At 38.4% G+C, this 20,716-nt stretch overlaps 1 protein-coding gene across 1 annotated transcript in view; it reads right to left on the reverse strand.

Annotated features, from left to right (window-relative positions):
- The window catches only part of MYO3B (myosin IIIB), a 185,294-nt gene that overhangs the window by 19,065 nt on the left and 145,513 nt on the right, over window positions 1-20,716 (reverse strand). Inside the window, exon 35 of the mRNA XM_088540356.1 lies at window positions 20,304-20,439. Within this exon, the coding sequence (XP_088396482.1) occupies window positions 20,304-20,439 (136 nt within the window). The remainder of the gene's footprint in view (window positions 1-20,303; window positions 20,440-20,716) is intronic.

Below are 20,716 nucleotides of genomic sequence, written 5' to 3' on the forward strand. Positions count from 1 at the left end.
AAGGGAGGCTTCTCTCGTAATCTTTACTCTCACAGTCCTTACTGACAGGATGCTCCAAATTTAAGGCACTCTAAAGAAGACACACACTACTGTTCACAGCTCTGCCCTGTCATTAAAGTGCAGCTCAGTGACCATCTTAGAGTTCAGCTAAGCTGTTATGTTTGAATTTGCTTGCTCATCACTATGCTGAGTCTGTTTTCAGGAGCCAGTAATCAGCTGTATTCATTGGTCTAATGTCTTTGTATATGAATAGTTTTGAAATTATACATTCCTAGAAAGTTAGAGATTTGAAAAGCATGCCCCTACCAGCCTGTCTGATGGGAATGGGCATCTTTACATTCTGTAAACAAGTATCTTTACTAAGACCATCCTTACACATTCTGCCAACTTCAGCAGTTCATGCCATCTGCTACTGCTTCCCCTCCTTTGGTTTGAAGACATACACTTTGAGATGAATATGATAGAGATAGGGGTTTCAGATCTCTGATTCCCCTCTAAAGGCAATAGACATCTTTCAAACCCATAAGAAAGATTAAGAAGTACTTGCAGGAACTTCTTCACCTGAAGAACAGGGACAAGAGTTACCAAGATAAGAACTACAAAAGACAAAGGGTGCAAAGAAAGCATTTGGGTCCAGAATCACAGCAAACTTCCATAATAAATTTTTGACCACTGAGTTCCTGGAAAGCACTAAGCTAATCTTATTGCTAACCTAAGCTGTGTCTTCCTACCTGAGACAGTCAACCCTACGTCCTAAATGTATCTACACAGATTACATACCCCCTGCACTACAGGAATGAAAAGACCTCCCTCATTGTGAAATCCTCTTATCTTGACGGGGAGAGATGATTACCCCTCTTCCAAATAAATACAATCAGTCACCACTCTGATCTTCCCCGGTTCTGACAGGGGCAATGAAGACTCTTCCATGGTTCTATCAGAAATCATTTAAAAACTATGTCAAGAAGAGACCATGGAGGGAATAATGGAAGGTATAGTTGCTCCTGCATATTTTATCTCCAAAATTACTAATTTAATCAGTTTTTCATCTTTGCTTTTTTACATCTTGTCAATAGGTCAATATAATCAGAGAGAGACTATCTCTGCTTGTTTGGTGCCTATGACACTCCTACTCTTCTGTCAGAATGTGAACCACCATCGGCAGCATGTCAGCCTAGGCTGATAAGAGTGACACCTGACTGTTTCCCCCCATAACGTACGTACCACTTCTTTGTTTTTCTTTCTTATTCTTTTTAAAATCTGAACTTGACATTAGGTCTAGACCACCACCAACACTTGGAAACAAGCCTCTTCTTGTTTAATATTTGGAAATACTTAAAGAGTTTGAGGAAAATATTTTCATGGAATGAAAATGCAGAATTGCTCTAAGGCAGATAGATTTTTCCAGTTAACATTTCAAAATTGCTTCAAGACTGGATGAAGCATTTGATGAAATGCTTCTCTCTTAATTTTCCATCTGGAAAATTAAATTCTGTTTAATATTTAAAGGGTGTTTTATAAAATACACAGAACTATTAAACACTACCTGGGTTGTTCTGCAGGAAAGGAAATGGAAGCAAACATGCCTGGAATACAAGGCCCTGCAGCTACTCAGGGGTCCATGGCACTACTCTGGTGAGTGTAACCATACCCTTCTATCCCAGGGAGGCCTTTCCCAAAAGAAAGCAGAGCCAATGTACTCTAGCCAGATATTTTAAAGGATGACTGGAAAAAATCCACATTAGTTCACCCAGGACAAAGCTCATCTTCTAGATGAAGGAGTGGGTGGTGTCCTTCGGTAAAATCATCCTTACACTGGCTGTCAAGGAGGGTCATCGTATGCAGCTACCGCATTCACCTAGCGTTTTCTGGAAGAGGACAAAAAGTAGATGGGTCTGTAGCCCCACTCATCATGTGGCTGATCAGCAAAATTGACTTTACATGCAGCTACAGAAATCTTATCCACTTTTTTTCTCAAGTAACTGCCTTCCTTACATCAAATATCCTCTTGCATGAAAAGGACAGTCCCCAGACATTTCCCTCTGCACCATATATATATGGAAAAAACAGTACTGGTTTGATGTGTCATTGTACCATCTGACCTTGAACAGCAGTGGTATAAAAAATGGACTGAAGAATATTTTCGGTTTGATTGTACCAACAAAGCAACCCTGGCCTGACCCCTCTGATCAAGAAGACGCAACAGCAATGCTGGAGTCTTATTGAGTCTTCAGATTATTCTACTGCTTGTACAACTGCACCACCACCTTAACTGTGAAGACAGAGCACTGCTTTTCTCAATGTGCAAGACTTGCTTTTTGGTGATGACTACTTACTGTAGTTGCCACAGAAAGAGACAGGAAGCAGAGACTGACATGAGGAATTAGTCTGAGTAGTTTGCAAGACTGTGAACAACATTTTAGACTTTCCTCTGCCCTCTGGCAGGCTCCACTCTGTCTCAAGGCAGTTTTGGTGTATATGTGCTCTATCCGACACAAACAAAGGAAATTAATTCATTTACATATTCTCAAGTCACTCTTTAGCCTGCATTGGTAAACCATACAACTTATTATCTCACTTTCAAGACCCTGCAATACCAGCAAATCTTGCTATAAACTGTCTATTTTTCTCATCATTCAAAGATAACTTTTCACTGCAGGCTCACTCTTCCTCTGGTAGTAGCACACACTATCGTTTAATATTTATGACAAAGACTGGGGAGAACCCAAGGTCTACAGCCTTATAGATCATGATACACCAAAGGCATCTCATACATCTTGTCAGGCTTCTGCGTCTGCACGGCTTGTGAGGCTGGCACAGACCTGCAGCCTTTAGTTCCAGTTGAAGAGTATTTGCTACACTGCTGGTAACACACATTGCAAGATACTTTTGGCTATGAATTCCAGAAGAGTGAATTATGGAAATCTAGCCTAGCTCAGAGACTTAAACTCATGAATCATCATGACTATTTTTGCCCAGGTAAGAAGTGTCCTATGAAGCAGGAAGCAACATTTTTCACCCACTGTTGCAATTTGTCTATGTGGGTTGATCAAAATCCATTAGGATTCCCATGAATGGTTCTGTTTTATGGCTTAGCACTGTGACATGCACCTATACTCAGGCAAGTAGCAAACCATCTGCATTCCAGCTTCTTGGCTAATGAAAAGGAATCTTCATCTTAAAAGCCAGTGGTAAGAAGTTTTTAATTTTAGAGTGATCTAAGATGTTTTGATAGAAAGTTATATTGCAGTGATAGCGCAAAGTACTGAAATCAGGATTTGCCCCATGATATGAACTCACAGGCTCATACTTAGTTAAAAATTACTTACTGTGGTTGAAAATTGTTAATTCTTAATTTCTTTTGAGAAACAGATCTTAACTTTGCAATGACTTCTTTTTCATCTGCATGCAAGATTTTAAAAATAGGACTGGTGTTTCCTTTAATTAGTATTTGATACAGTATTAATATTCCTATTTATCTTTTACATGCCATATGGATTAAATTCTCATTACTTTTGATCTTAATACTTTTAAAATATGTAAATCAGCAGACAGACACCCTCTTTAAAGCAGTGTTTGCATACCACATCCATTATTGCCTTGGGCAATAGGAAAATATCTGCATTGCTAAAATTCCAGAATTGTGAGGAAATCTTGAAAAATCAGATATTAAACTGATCAATATAGACAAATTAAGTAACGAACAAGCAAAAAAGAAAGTCCTTCAGATTCAGAGGTACCTAAAAAGGCATTAGAAGTATCCAAAGACCACTACAGAGTTAGCTCATTTCTGGAAGGAGAAGAATGTTTTCACAGATTGAGCTAATTCCAGACACAACACCTTAGTAGAATACTATATTGTTTCGTTTCCTAACTTGCCTTTAATCTCAAACATTCAAAAAATGTGACTTGCTTTCATATTTATAGATGATGTTATCTTAATTCATCTTGTATTTTTGCATCATAAAAATATCCTGCTCATGAATTGATAGATGATAGGTAATAGATTTGCATGGTCATGTATAAGAAACTCATGGGAACTTAAAGAAAAGGCAAAGAGGATACATATGACTGACTGCTTTTTTTTCTACACTGTAAGGAATCTGTGATGACATGGGAAGGATTTGCATCTAGCACTGAAGGAACATCTCAGTTGGGTAGTGCTAATGAACATGCTATTGCTAGTCTGAAAACAAAAGCCTATTCTAGTCATGCTGTGTTTCATCTTCCTATAACAACATATTTGTAGCTAGGTCTGCTCAATCTCTGCCTGCATATATACTGCTTAAGTGTATGCCTGAGAGTTTTCAGAAGAAATTAAGAATATATAACAGGGAAAAACAGGGTTGGCTCCTGTCACACCGGGAGGTGAAGGGAAGAGACATGTAACTGCAATCACATTCCATGTCCCAGAGCATGTGCACAGTGTTCGCCCATGGTATCTGAATATTTGACAAATGCCATGCTCATTTTCTGATTAAAAAAAATCTTTCTCTTCTGTATTAGAAATACTTTTTAGGGAAACAGGGCACCGAAGTGTCCGTTTAGCCTCTATTTTTTAATTTTTATTTTTACTTTTTTTTTTTTTTTTCACCTGATCATTAGATGGTTAGAATGTCCACTGAAGTCCCTGGATCTTCTCCACTGTCTTGACTAACCTTTGAATGCAGTCTGCTATTTTCTAGTACTATGCTTTTATCCTAAGAACCTACAGGATTGAAAAATGCTGTTTATCTAACTGTTCATCTAGAGAAAAGGAAATACCTCCTTAAATTTGATCACACCAGTCCCTGTTTGGTAGGGTTCATGCTAAATGAAAAACCTGAGCATGAGGTATGGTACAAGGGTGGGGTACACACCATGAAGTCCTATGCTGCACATTGAGGGGGATATTCACAGCTGGCTTCCAGAGAAGACAATGAAAGTTTCAAGAGTAAAAGAAATGCAAATCTGGCCTTTACTCTGAACAACAATTCTGTTTAAGGCCTAGTCTGTATAAGCAAATTCGATCAGTGCGTTACTTCTTACCATCACCTGGGTTGATAAAAGTCCTCAGCTAGAAGTATCGCTATTTTTTGACCAGAACAATTAATTCCATCTGGCAAACTGCTTTAAGAACTTTTCAGCAAGGAGGCTTCCTGGCATACATCTGCAGCACAGTTGCATTTTCAAAGCCTTCTGACTGCAGACACAGCCTAAGTGGCCAGTTCTGTGCATGGTAGTTTCTCCAAAGAGGAGACTGCTGAGCCTGCTGAACAAAAGCAGGCTCTTTTTCAAATGCCCCCAGTCTCGCACTAGAGCAAAAACACATTTGTTTCACAGAAATCTGCAGGCTGTAATCATCTACATACACCAGAAATGGCACACGAGTACCCTCAGACTTCTAAGAATCTAATAAGCGTTATAAATATTACTCTGAGATTCCTATGCAATTAAATTAAAATGCTTACTCATAAAGGGTTATTTGCAAAGACATCATTAGGAAAGCATTACTCATCTAAATAGTTAATTGTGCATCCACAATTATATTTAGAATAACCAGGTGACAGAAGGTCTTTAGCAATTTGAATTTCCTTAATGGGACACTATAGGGGACAACACAAAAATAATCACTTAGTTATTGTATCTTCAGTGCTTTGTGTACTTACACCACAATTATTGCTCATGATTGTTTCACCAAACAGTTTTTATATCATCTTTGTGTATATGTGTCAAACAGTTCTTCAGAAAGTCTGTTCATAGCCATACATTTGCCTACACTGTTTTACCCAATTTATTTTTCATGTCACCTTCTGATTTTTAGTCACTTAGGATCAGCATTTGCATCTTTTCTTTATTTTTTCCCATTGAATAATCTTATTTCAGCAATGAATGCCTTGGACTTTAAGAAGACGTGTGAAAAAACACTAGTATAGCTTGAAGGATGGGGCCCTTCATCATGAACCTCTGCCTCTGAGTGCTGCACTTATGTTCAGTAGGAGGAGATGCTACAAATGAGTCTGTGAAACTCTGTGTTAATAAATCAAGGATCTCTTGGCTGCTGAACTCACAGCTCTGTTCTCTAGTTAGTTCATAAGTATTCATATCAAAGAAATGCAAAGGTTTAGAAATAAAGGAATAGCTTTCAAATATGAGGCTAAATAAAAAGCCTGACATGCAGTACTCTTAGTAGTTTGTATAAGTTTTACCCAATTTCCCTTCCTGAAACTCAAGCATAATGCTATACAGCAGGAATTAAGTTCACTTTCAGCTGTACTTCAGGTATAAGACTGACTTTATTCAATGATAAAGCATCTACAGAAACTGCACAAGTATTTCACAAAAGCCACCCCATTAAATTAAATTCATGTAACTAGTATGAGCAAAACTTTGCCTTACCTTTTTTTTTTTTCAATGGTGGGAATTGGAAAATACTGCCTCCATTCCTGCCATCCCACAATGCAAGGCACATTCACATGAAAATAGTTTTTTTTCAGAAAAACCTTTGCAAGCACCTTCCCAAGTGTCAGCTAAGCTCTGCATTCTTTGAGTGAAGGTGGAGGCATGCAGAAAACTTGGGTGAGAGGGATTTATTCTAGACTCCTGTATCTGGTCAGTTCTCCCAGTAGCTGAGAGCAGAACCCAAACACGTGCACACCTCAGCTGGGATGTTACAAACCCACAGTGAAGGAGGTAAAGGGCACTGTAGACTATGGACACTTTCATGGGCCACACAAGAGCAAGGACAGTTCTCAAAGCGTCTTGGGTCAGCACCTCCTGACCCAGTGACATAGGCCGCACATTGGGGTGAGCATCAGACACAATCAAGATGACAAAATGCCAGTCTGTTGCTTTCAAGGGGCTGGACCGTTTCAGATTAGTGATGACTTCTATTTCTGTGCCCTGGTAAAAACGGGTCCTTGTTTCAGTTCTAGATCACTCCTGGCAAGCTGGCTTGGAGCAAGCAGAACACAATGTACCCCAGACCCCGCACGTTGCTGCCTCCCTGCTCTGAGTTTTGTAGGCCCATCTTACCAAGACTTGTTTTGCTCAGTTTGTTTTTGTTTCCAAAGGTCCTCCAAGGGAAAGAATTCGGTCAAAAATCCAGCTACATTTATTCAAATTGTTTACAGAAAACACACTTGGGGCTCCAATCTGTGGGAGCAATATTTTTAAATGCTTATGTTTTTTGTTTTAGACTTGTTGTTCTTACTCAATGTTCTGATGTCGGTATGAATGAACCAAATAAAAACCCAAGCACTAGTTCAGCTAATGCAATCCAGACATAATGAGCTAGATTTATCGACCAGCCATGCTTATTCATGGCATAGGATGAGGATGGATGACGAAGTTAAGCATAATGGGCTTAATTTACAGTTGCCCTGAGGCCTCTTCAGAGAACATCCCCAGCATGGAAGGCCTTTCTGCTGCATGCAGACTGCTCCGTGTTCCTGCTCTTGGGATGGAAATCATTCTAAGGCAGGGCAGTACAAACCACAACATAAGCCACAGGGATAAAAGGCTGCAGTGTGAAATAAATCTCTTCCTTGATATCCCCTCCCTTTTCTCAGATTCAGCCATCAATGTAGGAAAACTCAGTAGATGTGGAAACACCTATGATTATTTTTTCTGGCCACAAGAACAACTGCAAATCCAAAGGCAGCTAACAACTTTCCTACTGCTGACACAGGTTCCCAGGGAGAGTTTTTAGCTAAAAAATCCACTGCTACTGCCAAGTGCCACTGCCGCTTTTTAAAAAGAATCTTACAAGGGGACAGGAAAGATAAAAGTATGGTTCCTTCCAAATCTTCTCATGTTATTTCTTCATTGGCTGCAGCCACTATCCAGAGACCAATCTGGGACATACTCTGTCTTTCAGCAACAAGGGATAAAAGCGCTATACCTGCAATAGCTTAGATCTTGATAACCCAATAATAAAAGTTGGACCTCAAATACTGATCTTAAATAGTCTGCCACCAAGTGATGAGTAAATACAGTCTCAGTTCTCTGAAGCAACTATCAATTCTAGTAGAAAGCATTTATTTTTTAAGATTAATGTTCGGAAAGCACAGACACACTTTGTTCTGCTAGTCATGACCCTGCACCTTCCTGGGACTAGTGAAGAGACATAACAAGGAGCTTTAGAAGTGTGTGAATTTGACTCAAAATTCTTGCTAAAATTCAATATATTTGGAAAGCTAGATAAGATCAACTTACAGGTAGCGGGATTAGATAAGAACAGTCCCAGGTTAACAAATTCAGGCCTGACTCAGAACACCCCTGAATTACAAAGTATTATGCTCTTGATTAAGTTCAATCTTGAACAAGAAAACAGATGAAAACGGAGAGAAAAACTATTAGGAAATAAATCTGCAGAAAAGGATTGAAAATGCTTTCAAAAACTGAAACTACCTGAAAGCTAAGCTTGAGTCTTTTAACTTAAGCTCTCAGTGACATCTCAAACTATCTATGAATAAAAATTATGGCAGGATTTGACCCAGCATGCATTCACAATTTTAGAGTGATTTATTTAGATCCTGTTGAGACCACCAAAATTCTGAAGAGCTGGAACTTCCAAAAGGTAGAAGACATTATGCTCTTATGGCTGCCCTGGATGAGACTGCAGATACTCACAGCATAAAAGAATGTTATGTGCTGGAGGTGCAGCACAGGTAATCTCAACTTCTCAAGTCTCAGTCAACATTCAGAATGTTGTTCCAAAGTTTAGCAACTGCGTAACCAACTGTGTTTCATCTCTTCTCTTGATGTGACATTAAGTATGGACGTATTTTCCTTCTTTTTTTTGTGTTTGGATTGCTTCCAAAATTCATAAATAAGAAATAAAAAAGGGGTAATGAAGGAAAGGTTGTCTTCCACAAGGGAATCTCTGTCTTATTTCATCTGGTCTGTTCTTTATCTTCAAAGATTTTGGACCTATTAATGCTTCACCCTTTCAGAGGCATGCAATTCCTAAGCACAGTGAATAACTGTTGCAAAAAGCGATATAAAATGTTGCAAAATAATGACGCATTGATATTGGCATTACTGCAAATGAAATAATTTAATAAGTATTACTTTCAACAAACTTTTTCAAAACAGAGCATGAAGCACAACTCTCCTACAGCAGGGGACAAACTCCTTTAAATGCTCTAAAGCTAAAATGAAACCTTCCTTTGAAAACTTCAGCAACTGTATACAAAAACAATGCTAAAGAAAATAGTAATATACTTCACTGCTAATGTACCAAGTGTTCGTCTCTTACTGAAACTAGTGACTAAATTTTCTTTTTTTCCCCATTACTTTTCATCTCATTTTCTTCTTTCCTCCTTCTCTGTCCTGCATTTCTAGAGGGATTTTTTTTCCTTTGATGACATGTTTTTTCTCCACTATGATGATCCTAATACACTTCTGACTTGTTTTTATCTCAAAACGATCTGTCCCTCCCCTCTCCTCTAGAGAGGAACTGCTGCATGGCTTTGCCTTTCATGAGCATTGTTTTCTGCCCTACTGAAGCACTTCAACAGAAGCCTATTTCTTCTTTACTTACTCTTTCCAAGGTATGTAAGTTTTATGCAAGTCTTTTCTCTGCAAAGAAGCAGTTATAATTATGCTCGGAGATCTTATGACTTGCCACCCTTGCAAGTCCCACCACAAACCGCTACAATTCTACAAGCCAGTTACAGAACTGAAGCTGCAAAGTGACTGATACCTACTCCTCTTCTGATTTTGCAGATTTATTTGGTGTGTTGGAAGGGAGGATTTTTGTGTGCTAAGACTGATTTTCGTCATGGTAGCATGACGATCTTGTGCTGTGTTGTACAACCATGTACCTATTTTTGGATTAAAATTTTAAGGCCACATGTTCCTTACGCAGGTGAAATAAGGTAACGAAAATCTTGTTTCATTTTCAATGAATGTCTTACTTGTGAATGTTTCAAAACAGGCTACATTTCACAAATGGAAAAATATACTGCCTTCTCAAGTAAGATTTCATTTTTCTACAGAAGCTAAACTTCTTTAGTTATGAAGATGAGGAATTCATTTTTCTTGGACCTTAAATCAGTGATCAAAAGGTACAAAGCATGAGCCTTGATACTCTAGACAGAAAACTGATACATACTACAGACTCCACGTGCTAGCTGTTCTGAATACCACTGCAAGAGGTATAACCTCATAAGGAGGTTGCCTCAAGCACAATATTGCTACCAATACAGTACTTTATGAACAAAAATTTAATTGCAAACACATGGACAACAACATGTGAAAAGAACTAGTATCACTTGTCTCTAAGCCTGCTGAGAAGAATATGAGGTTTCAGCCCAAACTGGAATCTTGTATCTATGTCCTTTTGGGACATTAGGGAAGGTTAGATGTGGAGTAGAATTTGTTATATTATATTCACCCATCTCTGAAAACACATGAATAGCTCAAAAGTTTTTGTGACACAAATATCCCTTTTACCTACTTAATCTACAGTTTAAACTGGTTATTTTGAATTTTGAAAACGACATCCACAGATGCTGTCACTCAAAGGAGTTCAGAGTTTTTTTGTAGACCTGCAGCAAACTTTTCTTTTGGCAAAGCAGCCTTTCAAATACGAATAGCTTACTGCTATTCATTCGATAGTCATGCTCTTTATCGTAACCAAGAATATGCAGTAAAGAAGAACATAAAAAGAATGCAAAAAAAAAAGCAATTGCACTACTTTGCTGGAGGGCATTTTTGGTGTTTGCAAATTCCAGGACTACGAAAAGAGGCTGGAACAGTGCAGTATGTCTTTCCTCACCCTGAATATGACTTTTAGGCATGTGCATGAGGCAAACACAAGTAGACTGGTGAGAGGGAGCCCCCCAGAAGCGCACTGCATTCACAAAGACATGGCCAGAGAACCAAAGTGCCCCCACATCCTTAAAGAGACAAATTTCCTAGTCTATACAGACAACAGCTAGTTGCAGCTGAACACAGAGCACTGGCTTAGCTCTCCAACCTAAACACTAGGAAATCACAGGTACTCTGTAGGTTTCCTTACAAAACATCCTTTCCCACAGACAGGGATGGACAATGCTTCTTCCATTGCTGTTCTTGATGCCGTTGAGCCATTTAGCTGTTTCCGCACTCTCCCCTTCAGAGGCAGCCTAGCTGCTAGACTAGACTAACAGGGCAAGCAAGGGGCACTACTCACCAGTTACATGATTGTGTTTTTTTGCCTCCTTGCTCACACTGTCTTTGCTTGTGCTTCTACACAAAATATTCTCTGATTTGTACTAGGCAGGCTAAATCTTAAAGATCTGGACTCGGAGGAGCTGTTTTCAATACGAAAATGTTTTAAGGAAGAGAAATATTAGAATTCATAAAATGGTTCTTTCACCTATATTGTGCTGTGACTGAGATATGCTTATTGCGTGACTGAGTGCATGTAGGAAGCAGCTTCTGCTTCCCATACTGGCAGCAAAGCAATACTGCCTGGGATTATGACACTCTTATCTCCCTCTGGGGAAAGATGTTAGAAGCAGGGAAGGTGGGAATGTTGCCTTACTTTCTTGGTGTGCTGCCAATGTCAGGAGCACAACTGGTGCCCACCAACCCTGTGCAGATGCACAGAAGATCCCCAAGAAATATTATCCTTGCCTGGGACCAGAAGTGAGCTCTACAAGCTCGTAATTACTGCTACAAGCTAGTATTTGCTATTGCTATATTCAGCTTAACTATTAAAATCAATCGGGATTAACTGAGAGAACTGTAATGTAAAACACTCCTAGTGATTACAGAGACAAAGCTAAGTCACGACAGTCAGCAAAGGAGCGGTCACCGGCATGAACGCAACTGAGATACCTGAACGAACAGCTGGTCTAAGGCAATTTCTTTCCACTCAGGTAAGCAGTCAAGCCAAGTCATGATTTACTGAGTTGAAAACCTATTTATCAAGTTCTAACTTGTGATCTCTAGATACTCGCACATGTGGCTGCAAATAGTTTGCCCTGAGTATTTACCCTTTATTTGTCAGTAGCAGTATTTTATTCATTTGTGCTGACTCACCATGTAAATGATATACTATGGTTGGTGTTTCTAATCATATGCTGCATATGATTTTTAGTAGTTAATCACAATTATTTCACTCAGAAAAACTACCCAGACTAGTATTCAAAAACATCTGAAAATGTGCAAAGCAATTAAGATTTTGAAATCTAAAAATTATTCAGAAACACATTTGTTAAGTATTTCTGTCACCATCACATTAATTATGTCACTATTTTTTACCACTGTGTTTTCTCTTAATAATATCTATGGAGAATTGTAAAATGCAAATAATTCAGGAAAACACACAGCCATCTTCTAGAAAGAAAAAATTGTTAGCAGTCTTTTAGTATCTATGTCCTTTTGGGACACTAGGGAGCAATAACAACAAAATCATGAAGTACTGTATGATTAAAAATCTTTTAACTACCAATAAAGAAACAGCAAAAAAGAAGTGCATAGACAAAGCTATACCGAAGACAGAAAAAGGAGGTAAACTGTGACAGTATATGTAAGGGAGAGAAACTGAACCCCTACTAAAATCTGTTTTTATACTGCAGCATTGTAACATATTTGTTTTTCAACTTCATTAAATTTCATCCTCATATTTCATACTATTAGTTTCAATATTTCACTGTGAGATTTATGCATTCTGTTTTTAATGCAACGCAGCCTGTAAGAGTTGAACTCCATCATATTACAGAATGAGCAATGAGAGCAGCTGTCTCTAGAGAACTTTTTGCAGTTTATATGTGCTGGTTACTTGCACCCTATTTTATATTTCACCTTTGAGGCTTATCAGCCACAGCGGCAGGTAAAATCTTTTTTTTGCATCAGAAGCAACCCCAAGAACCAATCCACAAGTAAACCAGCCCATAATGAAATTCACTGCCTGGGGCTACACATGGAGCTAACATGCTCAACAAATCAAAGCTTGTATTTATCACCTGTCACTGTTTGTGTCTTGGTCTATGGGAGGGGAAAAAACAATTAGGGAGCTGAGAGCTAAAATAAAAGCTTAAGAACAGCCTGACTTATCTCTCAGATTTGTTGGTGTGTTACCTTTGGCAAATTGCAGTCTGCAAATCATGCCATCGTGGAGTAGCAAGAGATTTAATGAAAAGCACTGATGGTTCGTGAACCAGTTCAGAACAGACACACATCAGCAGCGCAAGTCACCGCTGAAACTTTATGCAAGGATAACAGAAGTTCAGCTGACCTCATTTATGCTTTGTGGACAGATATTCTGCATCCACATTGGAACTCTGCATTAAACTTTGGAACTTTGCATTGAAAGACTGAAATAGTGAAATAGTAGTAGTCCAGTAGCCAGGGAACCGAACAGGCTCTTGCCTAGCTGGAAGCCAGGAAGACGAAGCTCAGGATTTTCCTGGGCTGGGCAGGTGGATGGCCCCTCCTGGACCCTCCCGCAGGTCCCACCACATTCAACGCACTGCACAGTAATGGCTTGCTTGGTCAAAAAAAATCCAGTCGCCTAATCATGCAGCCTCATAGCTCTGGACAGGCATTTATCATTTATAATGATAGAAACAGTATGATTTTTTTAAAGACAAAGTTCTGTTTTCAGCTTATTTTCTCAAGAGGAAAAAAAAAAAAAAACCTAAAAGAAAGCCTAAGCATATTTCTTCTCCAGTTTCTACTCATTCATTTGTAAAGCAAATTAATGATATGGAAGTGTGATTTCTGTTTTCTATGTCCAAAGCTCTGCACTTATGCCAAGGACTGAAGACGTCAGTAATCCTGTAATGCTCAATCTTTTAAGGAAAATGGAAAAAGAAGCCCCTTTTTCTCCTACTTGGGCAGGATCAGGCCCCTGACTGGGGCAGGATCTTTTCAAGGGCAATTCATTAGACAACGTATCACAGCAACAGCTCCACTGCAACAAGACTAATAGTAGCAATTCCTCAAGCACAGTGTGGTACGTAGGGACACTCCAGTAGGAGAACACTATGGAGATCTCACAGGCCTCTTCTGATACAGAGCTACAGCATCCTCAGTGCTGCCAGATCACACCATATTGTGCCAGCTTGGCCCTTCCAGTGTTGCCTGTAATGTTCAGAGTGTCCCATAACGTTCCTATTATTTAATTTGCATTTCATTTGCAAAAGAATGACCAACTCGAACCTGACACCCTCAGAAACCCCCAAAACCAACAAAAAACACCAAACCAAGCACCAGGTAGCATGCAAGGAATTTTTCATGGCAGTTTATTACAATGAAGAGACCCAGTTCTGCCCACTAGTGTGATTCTACTGACTACAGTCAAGCTTTTCATGAGCTACATTCCTTTAGTCTAAAATTAGTCTCACTGGGGCATTTAAAAATGATGAAATGAAACTCCTGATTAAACTACCGAAAGTAATTCTAAATAGCCTATAAATTCTTTCCCTTAAAATCCTAAATGATAACTTTCTAAAATTAATGGCCTCCACGTGTCAGTATCATTTCATCTGCCAATGACATCTAGACAAATGTCCAGGCAACATTTCATATCGTATGATATAAGAGTGATTTTGTTTTCCATTTAGATAAGGTTTGCTATAGTGGAAGCATACAGAAAGCTGAATAAAACAGAGAAATCACTGAAGGCCCCCGATTGATCTCTAATTTGCAAAAAGGAGCATCTTCGATTACAAGGCATACAGATCTTAATACTACATCTTGTGTGAGATAACTGCCCTTAAGCATGCCCTTACCAAGTTACTAATGCCCGAGCTGTTGCCTTTTTCAAAACAGTGCACAAACAGAAAATAAATGAGATTAGAATAAAAAATATCTCATAATACTAAACTACTATACAGAATAGGGCAGTTCCCTATATTTAAGCATCCTTGACTTTTAAGTGAAAGACATGAATTCAAGACTGTACTCTAGGGCTGAGATTGAAGCAGCTGAAAGACTATGTTCAATAGTATCATCTAATAAAATTTTACTCTGAAGCAAAGATTATTTTCCCGAGTATATTCTCTGTGGCCTGAGAAGGATCTTGTAATTCACTCTGAGCTCTGTACTGCCATAGCTATTCAAGAAAGATGTGCATGAAGCTATAATCAGTATACCTGAGTACTAACACTGTTTTGCTGTGATTGTAAAGACTGAAGAACAACTGCCTGAACCAAGGTTTATAAGTTAATGAACATTATTACACACAACTGCCAATAGATACAGCTTTCAGATATGCAAATATATTGTAATTGGCTGCATAATCATTTTGCTAAGTATAAATACGTTCAAAGTGCTTTCCACGACCTTTTTAAGGAATCTGCTTAGATTTAGATGGAAAATTTAACATTACCATTCTCCTCTCAGAAAGACAATGTCTGAAATCAATGCAGTAAGCAATGCTAAGGTCTTTAAAATGTTTAAAGACTCACTTAATCGGTTTCTTCACATTTAAGATGTGAAGAGACTGACTTGAGAAAACATTTACTAAGTACCTACCTTAAGCATGCAGCTAAATTCTATGAAAGGTACTGTCTGTGTCAGTAATGTCTCTTACAAATATCTACAAAAACGCAGCCAGCTATTGCAATTGCTCACATTAAGGTTATGATTTTAAAGTGTGTTACCAAGCATGAGGGAGGACATGATAGCACACAGTCAAGACAAGGACTGTTTTGGTTATCCATAGCATACACTCTACTAGTTAATCAGAAACAGCTAACACAATTGAAATGACCAGTGTTTTCTACCTGGAGCAGCTAACAATACGTTAGTTAAAGCTAAGTCACTTCCCAATTTAAACAACCCGGAAAAAAATCAAGATTGGGGCCTTACCTCTGAGCAGAAGCACTACAGCAGGTCTCTATGGTTGTTTTTGACCAAAATCATACACTTACTTTTCCATTACTCTTAATTGAACCTTTCACTTGCACTGCTGTTCTCCACAGCATACACCTAAACACACACTCCAGAAACATGCCTGGAGATAGTTTACTTTTCAAGTATTTTTTTGGTTGTTGTTGTTTTTGTTTTTTATAGGTACTTGTTATGCACAGCATTCAAATTCAGCAAAACCTGTTTTGGCATATAGTGCCTACAAAATGTCTTAGAAAATACCATAGATAGTTTCCTTCATTTCAAACAACTCTAGGGTGACAGGATTTTTTGTGTCCCCATCTCTGGGATTCTGCTGAGAGTTTATGTGCTTTCAAAAGGGTTTTGCAGAATCAGTAACATAATTCTATTTCCTTTTGGGAAACTCATTATGCCCAATAAGCAATGATTGTATTTTCTCTCCAGTGGGTCTATCAGCTCTCAGAATAAATCAAGGTTTGTGTTTATACGCAAAGAGAAAATCAGGCATTCTCAATTTAGATGACTCATTTTCAATTAAGGAAAGCAGCATAGGACTTTCAAAGGGGGAAAAAAAGCAAAACCAAAAACTTTGTCTACTTTGGAGACCCCTGTGAACTCCCATATAATAGTCTCTTTAATCTTCTTACAGGTACAATACATAGAAAAACTGTTCAGGCAAACAAGATGAAGTAGGGAGCATTTTCTGAGAAGCTTCATGGATGAAGTTACAACAAAATTGTGGCCATGGAAGAATGCAAGTTGTATCGCTATCTTTAAAACTGAAGTTGAGCCCTAGCAACTAATGAATCTACTATTTTTAATTTTCCTGCAAGCATTATCTGTATGCTCCTCAGTAACTTTGGGGGTATAATGTTTCAGGAAGAATGTCTCCCATGCTGCAATGTCCATCCCCATGCTGGCTGTTGTACTGCCTGACGTGGGCAGCAGCTGCCGTCTTCCCTGCTAAGCAGTCACTTAGCAGATTTCATTACAGACTCGCCCCCATCAATGCAACAGGCAGTGATTACCTTCGTATGCCTTCCAAACCCAACTTAGCTACCTTCAACCAGCTCACATATGACGTATGTTCAACTTACCAGAAAGGAAGAGGGGGGAAAAAAAAAGAGTGATGTGAAAATAAAAATAAATATCGCCGAGGAAAATATTCAAAATAGGCCACTGACTAGCAGAAATCCAACCTGAAGCACATTAAGCCCTAATTTACCTTAGTTCTCAGAATATGAATCATTAAGGAATCTAAAATCAAAGGCGAAATTGCAAATTTTAACTTTTATAACTAGTGCAAGTTTCTCTACCTCAGTCTCAAAATGCTACGGCTTAAGACATTGAAGACTTCATAATTCACTATATCTCATAATCCTGGCATATTTTCCTCCATCTCAGTAAGTTTCAATATCATTTGAGGTGCAAAATATAAATGAAACATAATCAGAGGACATATGCTCTTCTCCTGCAAGACGAGAGTCCAGCGACTCTTCTCTTACATTCTGGCTTGTTTGAAATGCCTGTGTTAGCATTAAGAGTTATCTCATTCTCTGGCCAATGTACAGGTAATATTAGCTTTCCTTTTTTAAACATATTTCCTTTTCGTCTAGGAGAATGTCAGTTATACAGACTTTTAGCCACAGTTACATTAGTCAATTCCTATGAGGCACTCGTTAATCATATCAACCATTCGCACTATCTATTTCTCTAAGTCAATACTGCAGCTCAGCCTCTGGAGATTATGTTTACATGATTTTGATGCTATCACTGTTACCTTGCCACTAAAATGATTCATCTTTTGCTTTATGCTTAATACTAATTGGACTTTCTTTTCAAACTTAATAAGAAAGAGTATGAGACAGTGTCACACAGAAAGCACTGGATAGATCTCTGGCTTTGCTATTAGCCCTTCCCTTCCACTCTGGCAGCGCCAAGGGGAAATCCTGGGCAGCGCAGAGCCAGTTCCTTAAAACTTTATGCCACCACAGCAGATGCTCACACGTAAGTGCAGGGCATGCAGTTTGGCCAGACTTCTCAGTCTTTTTATGATCCAGTCGAAAGTCTGTTGAAGCCTCGGAAGGAGGCTTTCGTTTCTGCACTAATTACTAAGTACAGTCTTTGCTTGATCTTTGTGCAAAATTTCCTGCTCTATTTTTCCTTTGCCTCTCTAATAGTGTGAGCCGCAGTCTGAGCAATTAGGTTGCTGGATGATAAGCCGTGACTGACTAGTCTGCATTATAAATGCAGCAATGTATTTTCACAAAAATATTCAAACCTTTATGAACCATTTTCTCCATTTTGGGTCCTAATCCCCTCAGCTGCACTAAAACTGTAAGGCCCACCCTACCAGGACCTCAAGACAAACAAACAGCTTATGCTCCAGTCTGGGGCACAAAGAGTGCCTCCTCCAGTAAACATCAGCACTGCTTCCCAGCGGGATCACAGATCAGGGCAGATCCCTATCATGCTCCTCCTCCTGTCACTTCACAGCATTGCCATGAGGCTCATGGACTAGGTCCAGTAACTTACGGAGAGTTCAAAATCAACGCATTATGTTCCAGAGTAATGTTTAATTCTGGAAAAAGAAAATCCAAACAGTGTGTGTATTCTTTGGACCACTTAGTGCACAGCTTTTTCCCTGAATAACAGCTTACATAGTTGTAGCCTACATTAATTACAGAAAACATGCATTTTACACTGTTTTTATTCCAAAGATAAGCTCCATACTTGCTATTTCACTTGATTTTCATCACAGGAGTAACAATATTCTATGCTTTAAAATATACCTTGTACAGTAAGAATGAGTAGAGGTTAAGCAGGGTGTGTTTTTTGTTCAGCTCTTCTTTTAAAAGCTCCCAAATAAGTCATTACTCTTCAGCAGGTTTATCTCCTTAACAATTACTCACTGAAGTATAATTGCATATCTGAGTATCATCAAGCATCAAGACTGAGAAATGTCTTATGTTTTTGTGTCTACATGCTTTTTTTTTAACCTATACATTTCTCAAAAAGCTCATATCACTGCTGCATTCGCCTCTTCTTTAATTCGTATTCTTCTATCACATCATATTTTTGCAATCTCCTTGAATTATTGGGTGATGGTCCTGAATTACTTGATTGCCAAGTGTGTAATTCTGTCTATTTTATTGTCTTTAAGTAGTTTACTTCAGATGTGATGTGACTGATTTCAAGAAAACTAGTTGCAGGGTAACATATAACACCCAGTGAGAGTAAGGATGACAGATCTGGGCCCTGACTGCTTCCTCAAGAGGGTTTGCTGCAATGGAGATATTTTCATTTGACAGGTTTATTGTTTAACAAGCATTAAACTAAAAGAGTAATGTACACATCCTCAGCAGTCTCACACCATGGATTCAAAACCCATATGGACTGACATGCATGAAGAGAGTACAATGGATTTCAGAACCTCTTGTGTTTTCACAGAGTTCTGTCTTTAGCAGGGAAAATGCATTATGCCTGTAAAAAAGTTTGAAATCATTGAATTTGCATTATTTCCCATAACAGAAGGACCTGCACCTACAAATACTGGTCTTCTTAGTGCTACATCGTAAATCGTTTAAAGGGACCCTCTGTAAAGTTTAAACAAGGAAATTGCAGGATTAGGGCTTAAGTGTTCAAATAAAGATTATAGTCTTTCAAGACCAAAGGGGTCCCATGAAATATGTAAGTAGAAATGTTAAGGTATGACACAAGGTAATAAACAACTCATTTTTTGGAATAACCTGGAAATTAGTGTATTAGCTTTCACATTTTGGCTCTAGGTAAGGTATTACATTATCAACCTACTGTGGAAGGTATTTTATAATTCAGCATAGGAGTTTATATTCTGGGATTTTCAAATACAGAATCATCACAATGAGGGAGAAGAATATTTTATAGGTAATGTTTTCCTGGAATATTGAAAGATAAACTAGATAAAGTGCAAAAGAAGCAAAGAGACTTCGCAATCCTTTACTTCAAGTTTTTAAGCTGATACTTCACCATGGCAAAAATAACCTACCTGCAAATAGAAACCAGAAAAAAAAACATTGCAACATAGATTTTAGTATTATCGCAGAGTTTCTTGTTTTGCAGCCTGAACCTCTGTGAGTGTAAACAAACAAGTTGTCTTTCCTTCTGCCAAATGTTAGGGCATAAAGTTATGACTGACTTTCACTTTTGAGGCTGGAAGGCAAAGGAAAGCTAAAATTCTTGAAAGCCAGACTGATTTCATTAAAAAGATATTTTAATATTATAAACCATGTCTTAGCAGAAAATCTACTTTAAAAATCTCTATGCCTCTGATGCTGTATGTAAGTACTCAGGGTTGAAAATACGAGGAATAAAGTTAGTTCCTTTGTGTTTCTTGCATTGCAATGGATTGTTAAAAGAGATCATCAGTATATAAAGCAAGTTACATGCAGACAAAATGTAGTTTATAAATAGTAAACGAAAGATCTCTGTTACTTTAATATATTTCTTACCTTCTCTTTTGTGGAATCTCAAGGGACTTGACAACTGATGGTCTGGAACTGACTGGCATTGGCTAATTGACTGTGTGTCATTCATTTCCAACGAATGTTTTAGAATAAATGGAGAAGCAGCAATCTCATCCAAATCCTTCCAGAATAAAGCATGTTGTTTTAGGAACATAAATGGTGTACTGATTACACTTTGCCACAATAATATTTAGTTGTGATCTCACAGAAAGCAACTGCACATTTTCAACAATTCTGTGTGAAATGTCTAACGCTACATTACACAAGATTCGTGTGGCTTTCAGCAACACTTACTTAGTGTCTGTGTCACAAACATTTATTTACCTTTTCCATTTAACTTATTTATCCCTATTCCTCATGCAGTTAATCGTAGCGTGCACTGTATGCTGATTTCCTCT

This window comes from Tinamus guttatus, unplaced genomic scaffold (assembly GCF_059628265.1).
Source record: "Tinamus guttatus ecotype Peru unplaced genomic scaffold, ASM5962826v1 Tinamus_guttatus_pri_ptg000060l, whole genome shotgun sequence".
In the NCBI taxonomy this organism is placed as follows: Eukaryota; Metazoa; Chordata; class Aves; order Tinamiformes; family Tinamidae; genus Tinamus; species Tinamus guttatus.